The sequence below is a fragment of the Bidens hawaiensis genome, unplaced genomic scaffold (genome assembly GCF_021521415.1).
Source record: "Bidens hawaiensis isolate Kalapana, Puna unplaced genomic scaffold, B.hawaiensis_p1.1 tig00000904_1, whole genome shotgun sequence".
NCBI classification, from domain to species: domain Eukaryota; kingdom Viridiplantae; phylum Streptophyta; class Magnoliopsida; order Asterales; family Asteraceae; genus Bidens; species Bidens hawaiensis.
Genome location: NW_027491052.1, coordinates 960832 through 973839, shown reverse-complemented (window position 1 = coordinate 973839; position 13008 = coordinate 960832). Strand labels below are relative to the sequence as shown.

The window sequence follows — 13008 nt, the reverse complement described above, 5'->3', positions numbered from 1 at the left end:
AACATATTTAAATAAAGTCAGCTAATATAAAATGAAAGATTTAAAAATTTTAAAATGAATTATAATTTATTTTTTTGTGTGCGTTGATTGATAAATGCTAGTTAAATCAATTACTATTGTTTGACTAATATTATACCAAATAAATAAATGTGTTAAATATAATAAACTAATATTTTAATTATTATAGCAGTTAGGTTCCTATCCATATATAATAAGATTTTCAATTTTAAATTGATAGGTCATAAAAATAAATTAATATTAGTGAAACTTGGAAAAAAGCGTATTAGGAACAAAAAATCACAATATATAAACATAATTTTAAGTAACAAGCATATTAAACATCATATCGATTAACCGATAATTTAAAAAAAATCATACCGTTAAACCCTAAATAGATTAAAACATAAATCGATTAATAGGAATAGATTAAAAATCAAATCTATTAACCGTTAGTATAAAAAATCATACAGTTAAACCCTAAATCCAATAATAGTGAATCAATTTGATGTTGTTCTTTACAAAAATCGATTAAACACTAAAATATAAATCATACCTGATAATTGCAAACGATGAACATATTTGACGCTGTTTGGATTATGAAACCGACAAATCATGAAGAACCAGTTATAGATGAGGCAAAGAATCTGGTTACAAACGATGGCGAGCGTTATGATTTTTGAACGAAACATGAGCCTTTTAAAGAAGAAACGATGAACAATTTAAACCTAGTAAATTTAATAATTTTTTTAATTCTAACAATAATTAGAATAATTAATATCATAATTAATTAATAAGTTACAAAAATATAAAAGTCAATATCATTGATTAAAATTTTATTGTGAATATGTGAAAATTAGATTTATGGAAGGTTGATGATATTGAAGCTTATATGGACAATCTAGGTGAAGGACATGTGGATAAAATTATGTTGCTTTAATATATTAGTTAGATTAAAGCAATACAAGGTTTCCACATGGCATTCAACTAGCATGTCTACATAGGCTTCCAACTCATCAATTTTCCATTTATATAATATCCACATGTTAATTTGAACATTAGTTTTAATCATTAACTCCTAAGTTGAAAAAAAGTTTCAAAATATATTGTTATAATCATCATTTATTGAGTAATAAAGACAATTAATTGTTTTCATTGTTATTTTTTAAAATTTTTGAGACTTTGTTATTATTTTTTTTTGGATTTTGAAAAATTATTTATGAGTGTTTGGATTGAATGATTGGATTGAAATGGTGGTTTAAGCCACGAAGTTTGGATTATATTGTTCCTTTATTAAACGCGTGGTTTAATAATAATTATAATTATATTTCATTGTTATATTCATATTTTTAGCATTTTTTATGTTGTGTACTTAAATGTTTTCTAATGTCAATAAAAATAGTTTTTATAAAACACAACTTATTTTACAGCATCTACATGTTTACGCTTCATAGTTTACCATATATGACTTCAGTAGATGATGAAGTTTTAACTAATATGTCTTTTTTTTGTTTCATAGCATAACTTAGAATTATGTTTTAAATTGTTATTTTTCTCTATTTTCTTTATATGTTGGGTTCTTTTAATTAAAATAATAATGTGATACCTTATAATAATAATAATGCTAGATTATATAACATTTACAATTCGTTAAAATGTATATAATGTCACACCCCAACCTGCTGGCAGAATATGACGGGGCGCGACATATTTGTATCATAGCTCAAAGACACTAATAATAATAATAAGTGTGAATATCTAAATTTATTTATTCACAACAATCATACACAAATAGTTCAAATGAAAAAGAATTTAATACAACATTTAAACTTAATATATTTTAGCCTAAAGTCCAATTCTATGTCTTCACTTCAGATAACTTCTTATAACTACCTGCATTATGTGTTAAAATAATTTTTCCACAACACATGTTGAGAGAATAATTCACGGTTTGGTGTAAATATAATAATATTAATATGAGAAATAAACAATTCCTTGCGTATGTGAATAACATCAATTAATATAAACAAGTATAAGTGTATTTTCAATCATGCCACTAGAATACAGACATGTCTACTCCGACGACTTCGCAACCAATAACAATATAAAATAAAAGTAACAAAAGTGTCTTTTCGAACATGCCACTAGATTCGGACATGCCTACTCGGACGGCGTATGATCATACTATGAGGATGAGGATGAGATACCAACCAACCATAAAGCAGTAAACACATAATTCATATAGCAATCAACAATTAATCGAGCATCTCACAATCACGCAGTTAATGGAATTGGTTTTAGTATAATAGTATAATAATAATAATTTCTAATGCGCATAATGCCCCCAAAACAAAAATAGGAAAAAGGAGGTGTGATTACTCACCTAGATGTTGAGGATGACATTAACAATGGTTTAAACGGCTTGAATGAGCGGTTTGATGGAACTCGACGAACTATCCTATACAAGTATACATATGTAATAAAATTAATTAAAACGAAACTACAACATTTGGGATTTAGGTTTCATGTGACGTATCTCGGGATAAAAAATAAATATTACTTATTATATGATTATAATTATATGAACGAACTACTAATACAATTTATGGCTATCGCTTAAATGGGCATTTCGAAACTATTCTAATATTTAAAATGAAACGAATTAACAACTACACCGGTTTGGCTTTGGATGTAATGTCATTGCAACATTACTAAAATCACAGTTTAAACGCTCATTTATTTTGACCAAAGTACATAAATGCGTATAGATTTATTAAAAATAATTTACTAGGTTACCAATTAAATGTTTAACGATTTAAATAATCCTTTTAAAGTAATTTAACTAACGAAAATATAACATGCCACTTAATTATATGGCAGGTCGTTTTACAAACGCAAGTTTGATATTCATAAAATCAATCAATCAATCATGCCCAGTAAAATCCCACCGACAGCAAAGCTATAAGTAGGGTCTGGGGAGGGTGGGATGTAGGCACACCGTACCTCTATCCAAAGGAATAAAGAGGTGGCTTCCAGAGAGACAATCGGCTCTAAGTACATGTGTATGAAGCAAAATAAAGGAAATCAAAGTTTAACAGTTATATAAAAACTACTACTAATTATAATAATATTAATAATAAGATCACAGTTTAACAGCTATATAAAAGCTAATAATAATTATAATTATAATAATAATAATAATAATAATATATGTAAGAGAAATACCATTATGGTATGTGACCTAAATAAGTTAAGTCTAAGCCCTAAGGTATTCAATTCTCTCTAAAAAACCATAACTTTATGATATTCATAAAACTTCTCATTAAAACAAGCATTTAAAATAAAAGATTGTTTGGAAATAAATATAAAATAATTAAAACATGGAGAGCAAATGAGTGGATAGGCTACCTACCCCCAGCTCGTTTAAGTTTGCAAAATGTTGACATCTTTATTTAATATTTAATTAGTATTTATAAGAGAAACAAACAAGATAATTATATGTCATCATCTAATTCCATTTTCTGGTCGTCTTCTCCGACACACAAACCAACACAATGCCCTCTATTTCATTAAAAAAAAAATTCGAATAAACACTGGCATGATGAATTGTAAGGGCAGAGGCTTTTAATCGAAATTAAGAGACTAATAAAGTAATGTAGCAGTTACCTTCAACTGGTGCTAGAAGAGATACCGGCAGCTTAGTCAAGGAATTCAACGGTGGCGAAAAACAGAAATAATAATTTTTTAAAGTGAGAGGACAGTGAGCGAGGTGTGTTGAAACGAGACGCGGCATCGACTTTTATAGGGATTTAAAACGTGAAAAATATATGTCTACTTCCTTGAATTCCGGTGGTGATTTGAACTTGATTAGGAAGTAATTATAGTCTTCAACCACGTAATTTGTCTAGCATGAATCACAGTTTCCGCGTACGAAATATATGGCAAGTTTGGGGATTTATTTGGTACATGATTTTTTTGTTTAAAAAAAAGAAAAGAAAGAAAGAAAAAAAAAATGTTCATCGGAACAGAAGAAACGATGGAAGGCCCCTTGGGCTTTCAACAATTCAATACTTTTAAAAAGAAAGCTTAAACGATTCATTCTTTATCTTTGAAGAATGGTCGGCTCTTTAACTTATAATTATTTAATAACTAGTATAAAACACTAAAATAAACTAATAATAGAATAACTTTTTCATATCACTAACAACAATAATCATAATTTAAAAAAATACAAAATGGGTCGGGTTTCAGGTTCGAAAATTGACGAATGTTACACATAACACAGACGCGTGCGCGCGCGCACACACGGATATATATACGTGAAGTTTTATATATTTTCCGTCCGTGTGTAACACAGGATCTAACCTAGTATAACAATATTTTGGTCTCTAAACATGACGTGCCCTGATTGGCGGTCCGGCTCACACACCCTCCTAACCTGCCTTGACAGTTAGCGATCGCGAACGAACAAGCGTGAAGCGGCGGATTCAATTCTCAAAATCAAATGACATTGAGTAGGCTCAATGAGTTTCAATTTTATAATTGGGTTTATTTAGGGCGTTAGCCCCATTCCTAATTAAAAAAGGGTGTTTAGTTAGACCATTACTAGTTTAAAAATCAAATTAATCTCATATGGTTTCAATTTTGTTTGTAGTTTCCTTACACATTTAGAATTTTAGTTATAAGTTTTATAAAGAAATTATTTACCGAATGGGTTCAAGGTTTTTTAATATCAATGGGTTCAATCGTCAAATATGATTTGGTTCCTCCAAAAATATCATTCTATACACTAAAGAAAATGCCAAAGTGTCGGGCGATCTCGACACCCAAGTGTAGCTTCGCCCGCATTCAATTTTGTTTTAAAATATAGTAAGTTGTAAGTAGAAATATTTTAAAGAGTATGATGCTTGTTAGGCGATCTCGGCACCCAAGTTGTTTTAAAGAGTTGATCCTATGTCATTTTAGGACTTACGATTTGATTTAAAGTAAAATGGCTAGTATGATGCTTGTTAGGACATAGTAATTCTTCTGTTAACTATTTTTTTTTTATCATGTACTTCGCATTTTACGCACTAACTATTGGTCTTATAAAGATAAACTCATAAAAGTCCTACCAAGTAATATATATGATGCTTGTTGGTGAAGTATATGAATTTAAAAAGTAGTAATAATAATAATAATAATGTAAAACTCGTGTAGATATATAGTAATGATAAGTAATAAGACAATAAATACAAAAAGTGTAAAAAATCATTTGAAAAATGTGACATTGCTTGCTTTTGAATCAAAGTTAATGTGATCTCAAGTGGAGCTATATTGCAGTGGGTGAGAAAACGTTCACGTCAACCTTTGTATACATTCTCACCATAGTCAGTCGCTACCTTCACCTGATCTTGATTGAAACCTCCCAACTTAACCACCATTTTTGCACCAAATCTATCATATGATCTTCCCACCACCATTTCCCATTCTTCTTTCTTCTCATTAAACCAAACCAAAAGATTTTCCCCAAGTTTTTGTCGGACAATATGGCGGCAAAATCCGACTTTGCACAAAAGTTGTTGAATGATCTTCGTCTTAGGAAAGAACGAATGGGTGTGTCTCAAAGTTCAGGTCGTAACCATGCCACCACTAGAGGTATGCTATATAAAACACGTGACAAGTCTTTTTTTTTTCTTATGTAGTTAAACATTGTGTGTATTGATAGTACAAAATAGAAAACCGTCTAGACCGACTAGACCAGTGGCTGGGTAGTTTGAATCCAACTAGCCTAAACACGTATTTTGCTTCTTAAAGATGAATTCAAATGCTCGATACAATTAAAGGCAAGACCGTATGTACAAACTTAAACACAAACGGTTTGTTACTTTCTAGTCATGTCTCTAACTGACCGGTTCAAAACCAGGAACGGCTCGGTATGAACCAGCCATGGTAGAATGAAAAATGATTATCTTGAGACTCAAAAGGTGAAAGTTAAGCTAGATCAAGATTCCTTTTTAATCGGTTCAAGCGATTCCAAACCTTGTAGTATCATAAAGTGAAAAGGGTTGATCAAGAGGGAGTTTTGTGAATGGTTCAAGTCGACAAGTCCCACTAAACTTTTACTATAAAAATTGAAAACGATAACTTGTGTTTGTGTTGTTAATATGATAAAGAATGTACAGTTATTTAAACTTTAAATATAGGCTAAAAAGGTTAATTTTGTTAATTAAAAGTAATTAATTTATAATATTAATTTAAGTAAAGATGTTACTTGTTTTTTAGCCTAATTTCTATTTAGGTATTTTGTTAAGAGAATGATTAGTAGGTTTTAAAAATTCCAATTTTAATGTATTATTATGTTTACAATTTAAACACCTTGGATTTCATTTTTGTTGATGAACAGATGCATATAGAGACCCAGGAAATGTGCATAGAGGATCTAGACACAATAAATCTGTAAGTTAATCAATCCATCAAACCAAATAAATTTTGCTAACACACCAATTAATCACAGAGTTATCCTTTTTTATTTTTTTTCAGTTTAGTGACTCAAAATATATGAACCAGCAGCTAATGTCTTCAAGAGGATCAAATCAATCTCTAAACATCAAAGATTCATCATCACACCAAATCGTGTCTTTCGGTAGACAACACCAACACCATAGATCAGAATCCACCGGTGATTTATCAATGGCGTTCGCTTATGCAGGCAAACTCATGAACGTCGATTTTTCAAATAGTAACAACACCAACACAATGATAAACTTCTTAAACCAAATCAGTAGCAGATCATTACACGCCGAAAATAAACAAAATGGGACAGTAACAAGTCTAGTAAAGCATCGTTCGCAAAATGCGCCTGCTCTCACCACTATTCAGATAAAGGAGATATCGAAAGGCGTTCAAAATCTTTACGAAATAATAAGATCGACGTCGAATGGGGCAAATGTTAATAGGTAAATGTTTCTGGGTCGGTTTGTAATTTTGTCTGGTCTTGTCTAGCTTCTTACTAGCCGGGTTTATTATTTTAATAAAATCTTTACCGTTAATAAAAATATAGGTATTCGATGGAAGTCGGAAAGGAATTAATGAAAGGGGCTAAGGGTTTGGAAGAATCATTAAGAATGTTGGTGAATTTGCAAGAAGCGTCGGAGTTGATGGTTAACACGCAACGAAAGAGTCGAATTACGTTACTGGAAGTTGACGATGACAAAGAAGAAGAAGATGCACGTTCAAAGGTTGTCGAGCGAAACCAGGTTGCCCTGCCTCGGTTCTCGTTCGACAAGCCTTCGAAAAAGTCGAATTCGCAGTTCAGCGATGGATTTAGCAAGTTTCCGACACAGCAGTGGTCGGCTGCGGTGTCTGACAACACAGCAGCCGACCCTGAAAGTGTCGGAAGCGTTTCTTATGCAAAGCCCACTTCGGAAAAAGGAAGGATTTCAAATGTGATTGCGAAACTAATGGGACTCGAAGAAGTTCCGGTGAAGGTGGATTCATATCCCCATCGAGACGATTCGAGTATTAATGTTGTTAACAGGCCTTTGAGACCGATGAAAGACAGTGTGATTACGCAAAAGGCGGAATCATACTCCAAGAGAGGTGAAGTTATGAAAAATGAAGATATGAATAAGAGCACAGCCAAGAAGACTTCTAGACCGTCAAACGAACGAAAACCACAACAAATCCATGATTCGAATACGAATGGTGAGTCAAGAGTGACTCAAATCAACAAGAACAACCGATCAGATCGAGTTTCACAAAAGCAATAACGACAATCAAACGGTGAGTTGAAAGAGAAGTTGCATTCAAAGCGAAGAAGCCCTGAAGTCGTAGAAAATTCGCAAGTGGAGAGGACGAAAACAGTTCGAACCGAGAAGAGTAACGAGATCAAACTCGTTGCAAGAAGCAAGCAGTTTCAAGAACCAGAAAGACGGGTCCAAAAGAGTAAACAAGATTCACAGCAAGTTAAACTAGTTAAGAACACGAACTCGGTGTCAAAAGAGTCAAAACCGCAACCTGTGGAAGCGAATCATAAAGTTAAAGACCCAACTCCAAAGGCACAAGAACCTGAACCAACCCAACAGAAGATGGTGCCCGTGGCACGAAAGAAGGTAGAATCAATCGCAGTGGCTAGAATCGAGTCCCCTCGAACAAAAGACGAGGTGTTGAGGAGAAGAAATCGAAAAATCAACAACTTATCGACGCCATTAAAGCATAAACTTTTGGTTTTGAAAGAAACGAACAGAAATGAAGTGCACATTCGTTCAGAACCGAAAGAAATCATTATCCAAAAAGAGAATTTGATCTCGAGCGTAAATAAAAGAGAATCGACAACCCGATCACGTGACATTGTAAGTTTACATTTACATTTCCTCTGATTCATCCGGTGGTTTTCATATTTATATTCATATTCATATTCATGATCTTTTAGGTACCTGTGTGCGAAAATGAAACCAAGAGGGATCCTCAAATAACCTTGGAAATCGTTGTTGCTGGTAAGTAGTAAAACCGTCCAAACTGGTCATTGGTCAGTTGGCTTCCAAGTTTTAAACCATAACGGACGATTTGGTCTATGGGTTATACCCAAAGCCAATTGTATATGCCCAGACCGTTGGTAACTGTTCAGTTTCAATTTTCAACTATTTTTGTTAACAATTATCAAAATCGATACCCGCGGTTTCACTCACAGTTTGGTCTAAAAATCATTAAAACCGGACCGTGAACACCCAGGAACAAAACTGAGCTGTTTTGACATAAATGAGTTGGAATTGACATCCCTACAGGTACAAATGCAGGAAGCAATATTAGAAAAGCAGATTCGATCTCGAATGCAAATACAACAGAAACGGCAAACCGATTATTGGACATTGTAAGCTTACTTCAACTTTTCTGTTGATTCATTTTTGTGGTTTTTTTTTTTTTTCATATTCATATTCATAATCTTTTAGGTACCCGTATGCAAAAACGAAACCAAGATGGATCCTCAAACAACCTCGGAAATTGTAATTGCTGGTAAGTAGAAGTAGAGAGTTGATGGTTCAGTTTAAGGATGTAAACTATCCAAACCGGTCATTGGTTTGGTTATGTGGCTGGTTTTCTTTTCCGTTGGCTTTAAAGTTTATGGACCGTAGCGAATGATTTCGTTTATGACTTAGGCCAATATAATGAACTATTTTTCAGTACTTAAAATTATTACAAACTTTATAGAAGATACCAAGGCCAAGGTTCTATTCCTAGAAAATGTCCAAATTGTGAAACCAAACCATTGGTAACGGTTTGGTTTGGTTCAGTTTTATTTTTCAACGACATGGTCTTGGTTTACAATTATCAAAAACTGCTACCAGCGGTTTGGCTCACAATTTAGCATTAAAATCGTTGAAACCTGACCGTGAACACCCAAGGGTAAAATCAAGCAGTTTTAACATATGAATTGAAATTGTCATCTCTATAGGTACGAATGTCAAAATCCCGTATGAGAGTAATCTGTCGGAAAACAAACCGAAGAAAGCATTCTACTCGAGCATATGCGAATATGAAACCCAGCCGGATCCTCAAATAACCTCAGAAATCGTAATTCCTGGTAAGTTGGAGTACTGGATAAGAGTAATATGGCGGAAATCGTAAATGAGTTGAAATTGACATCTTTACAGGTACAAATGCAAGAATACTGAACAAGAGTAATACGGCGGAAAACAGAATACTTGATAAAAGCAATATGTCGGAAAACAAACTGAAGAAAACATTCTACTCAAGCATACAAGTAGTACTAACCGAACAAGAGAAACAACTAAAAGAGATTCTAATCAAAGATCAACTCTTTTTAAGCACGGCCGAAGCCCTTTTCAAACTCAATATCCCAGTCGGTTTTCTTCATGTGGAGGATAATAACCACCACGACAACGAAACTAAGTTGAAACTAGATTGCCGGTATGAAATCCTGAAAAGAAAAGCAAGAAGCCAGGAACTGTCAGTTCATCCATACATTAATCCATCCGTTGGCGATACAAGTATAAAGTTCTTGGACGAGTTGGTAAAGCAATTGTATAAGGATTTGGAAGGCCTACGGTTATATGGTCGGGATACATGTAACGAATACAATGAGGCGGATTACTTGCAGATGCTTGAAAAAGATATTCATAACAGATATCCTGATATTAATAGTTTTTGGGATTTCGGTTGGCATATAACGATATTTGCATTTGTGGAAAAGGATGAGTTTGTGAGTGACGTGGAACAATATACATTTAGTAGACTAATAGATGAGTTTGTCGACGATCTTTTGAGCGTGTAAAGACTGTCGAATGAGTGAATCGAGTTTATTTATTTGTGTACTGAAGGGTTTTGTGTGATGATCTTGTGTAGATGAAGATGCAAATACAAGTTTTGATTTTTTTTTTTTTAAATTGTAAGATTTGTAAAATGAATGTTAAATTTGTAGAAATTTGTTTGATTGAAAAGAGAAGCATATATAGAAGATTTAATTTGTTAACAATGTGTTGAATATCTTAATTAGATAGTGTCATCTTAACCAATGTCTAAATTCAATTTATGTAATTGTAGCTCGCTTTTATTTTACATGCTACCTCCGTCTGAATGTTCTTTCAATCGTAACTGAAAATCAAATTGATTCAAATTCAAAGTTAGCAAAAGCCAATCTTAATTCGGTTTGGTTTCAAACAAAAAAAAAAATCTCTTTAAAAAAGATGGATGATCGTATTTGATCTCCTTTAGCCAAACTGAGCATTATAAAACAAAAATAATTTATATTTAAGTTTTGGTTTAGACTGAATACGCAATCTTGTCCAGTTCTAAAAACTTTGAATTCATTTTTGGATTTTTTTTTATGGTTCAAATATTTAAACATGACTTAATGCAAGGTTTTTATATTTGGCAACTAATTTTCAGTATTCAAATATGGGTTATTTAGAAAAGCACAATGACACAATTCCATTGTCGTCCAGCGGTTAGGATATCTGGCTTTCACCCAGGAGACCCGGGTTCGATTCCCGGCAATGGAACCTTTTTAAATAATTAAACTTTTTCAATATTGGTAATTTAGAAGCTTGAAGAGCCGCCATTATATTTTGATTTGAACACTTCATTGATCAATCATACAAAAAGACAGAAAAGCCATTAAAAATGAAGAGTTTCTGCAATTCAATAAAACATGGCATGCCTTCCAACTGTTCGACAAAATGATCCAACAAATTTCATAACTATACCTGGTTCATACAAGACATTCATATAAAGTACGCAAATATAAGACCTAAATTCAACTACACTTTCTTGATGGATCATTACTCGTGTGAATCATTAAAGGCCGGTTGATCCAAACCCACCTGCACCTCTAACTGTTGCATCCAAATCATCAACCTCAACAACTTCTGGAGTTATAATCTTCTCAACTATCAGCTGTGCAACTCGATCTCCAACTTTCACCTCAAAATCAGTATCGGAATGGTTGAACAATATCACCCCAACCGGACCCCTGTAGTCGGCATCAACAACACCTGCCCCCACGTCAATTGAGTGCTTCCATGCCAGACCAGATCTCGGAGCTACAAATCAAACAATCAGTATCAAACAAAACCCTTAAATCTGATCATGGAAAAAAAAAACAAAAAAAATACACAAATACAATGCTAGGCCTATGTACAATTTAAGAGTCAAAGAAATAACAAATACAAAATATAGATTAAGGGATCCTAACTATCCGAGTAACAAACATAACAGCCTATATACAAAAAGACTAAAAAGTGCGAATATTATCGGTTTTTTGGAATATGCTTTTTTGAGATATCGGTTACAATCCATAATAGCTAAAACAGTTTAAGGCACCTAATCATTTTATGCGTAGAAAATTCCTTACCTATGTGGCCGGTTCAGTTATTAACCGGTTAACCAATAATAACCAATTGAAATTAAGCTTATCAACACTAACCCTATAACCTATGTCCATTTAACAGGTTTCTATGTGAAAATCCCAAACCGGTTCCTAACCATAGGTTAGTAACCGGGTTAGTAAACCCTAAACCTTAAACTATAGGTTAGAGCATTCCCAACCCATCCCCTAACATTATGTGAGAAGGTTTGTAAATTATAGGGCGGGGTTGCGAGTGTAAATTATAGGGTGAAGAGAAAAAAGATAGTGATTTTTTGTAAATTTGGGAAAAAGGTAATGATTTTTTTGTAAATTACTGAAGAGAGAAAATTGTAATGAAAAAGATATAAAAAAATATTATTTAATTGAACAGAGAGAAATATAATATTTTTTAGTATAATTATATGATATATATGGATATTGGGATAAAGAACGGGATGAGAATGCTCTTAGTAACCAGTTTATCCAATGCCAGTTATTAATTGGTTTCAGTTAACCGGTTATGATTTGCACCTCTAGACTAGAGTACCCCTGCATATGCCCTTATTATCTGAATCTCAGTAACAACCATAACAACATGTATACATAAACACTAGGTAAGTATCTCAATAACAACCTATATACACAAAGACCAGAATTCCCTAGCATATATCTTAACAAACTCAATACATATGTGCTCATACATGTATAAGTATCAACTGTCTAACAAATATATCTTGTCACAAGTTTTAAATAATAATAAAAAAAGTGTACCAATTCGAGCATATGTATCTTGTGGTACAGCTATGCTTAAATCTGTAGCAACCAGTGCTTTACCCCTTGCTGGTACTTTAGTGTCAATTGCACTGGAACAAATCAAAACAAATCTAGAATTAAATAAAACCCCAAGAACAACTTAAATTAAAAAAACTCGTAATTTTAAAATCCAATATAATAATTGGAATAATGATAATAATAATAATAATAATAATAATACCTAGAGAGATCGTAACCAGCGGCAAGTGAGGAGCCTCTGGAAGGCAAAACGGCTTTGTCTGAAAGCTTCTTCACTTTGAAAAGAGGGGTTTGGTGATCCTCCAGTTTCTGAACCTTTGGGGCTGGTTCTTTCACTTCGGGGCTGCCGTTGGTAGTTTGTGCCATTGTTGATA

The 13008-nt window shown here is 32.9% G+C and overlaps 3 protein-coding genes and 1 non-coding gene across 6 annotated transcripts; 3 read left to right on the top strand and 1 right to left on the bottom strand.

Annotated features, from left to right (window-relative positions):
- The first annotated feature begins 5411 nt into the window (after positions 1–5411).
- On the top strand, positions 5412–7943 carry LOC143546441 (uncharacterized). Of its 2 annotated transcripts, none has more exons than XM_077038107.1 (4): positions 5412–5634; positions 6383–6435; positions 6520–6935; positions 7040–7943. In XM_077038107.1, the coding sequence occupies exons 1-4, from the start codon at positions 5526–5528 to the stop codon at positions 7746–7748; spliced, it is 1287 nt and encodes a 428-aa protein (XP_076894222.1). In that variant the 5' UTR covers positions 5412–5525; the 3' UTR covers positions 7749–7943. The 2 variants fall into 2 exon arrangements, with proteins under 2 accessions (XP_076894222.1, XP_076894227.1); XM_077038112.1 differs by having other exon boundaries at positions 5587–5634; positions 6525–6935.
- On the top strand, positions 7746–10396 carry LOC143546456 (uncharacterized). 2 transcript variants are annotated; one of them, XM_077038124.1, is made up of 6 exons: positions 7746–8330; positions 8411–8474; positions 8763–8848; positions 8928–8991; positions 9431–9559; positions 9630–10396. In XM_077038124.1, the coding sequence occupies exons 1-6, from the start codon at positions 8067–8069 to the stop codon at positions 10268–10270; spliced, it is 1248 nt and encodes a 415-aa protein (XP_076894239.1). In that variant the 5' UTR covers positions 7746–8066; the 3' UTR covers positions 10271–10396. The 2 variants fall into 2 exon arrangements, with proteins under 2 accessions (XP_076894239.1, XP_076894246.1); XM_077038131.1 differs by lacking the exon at positions 9431–9559.
- A 529-nt stretch (positions 10397–10925) lies between these two features.
- TRNAE-UUC (transfer RNA glutamic acid (anticodon UUC)) lies at positions 10926–10997 on the top strand. Its single transcript has one exon. It is a non-coding gene; the product is annotated as a tRNA-Glu (tRNA).
- A 161-nt stretch (positions 10998–11158) lies between these two features.
- LOC143545258 (deoxyuridine 5'-triphosphate nucleotidohydrolase-like) lies at positions 11159–13008 on the bottom strand. Its single transcript, XM_077037179.1, has 3 exons — positions 12837–13008; positions 12614–12705; positions 11159–11537 (listed from the first exon to the last, which is right to left on the bottom strand). The coding sequence occupies exons 1-3, from the start codon at positions 12998–13000 to the stop codon at positions 11293–11295; spliced, it is 501 nt and encodes a 166-aa protein (XP_076893294.1). The 5' UTR covers positions 13001–13008; the 3' UTR covers positions 11159–11292.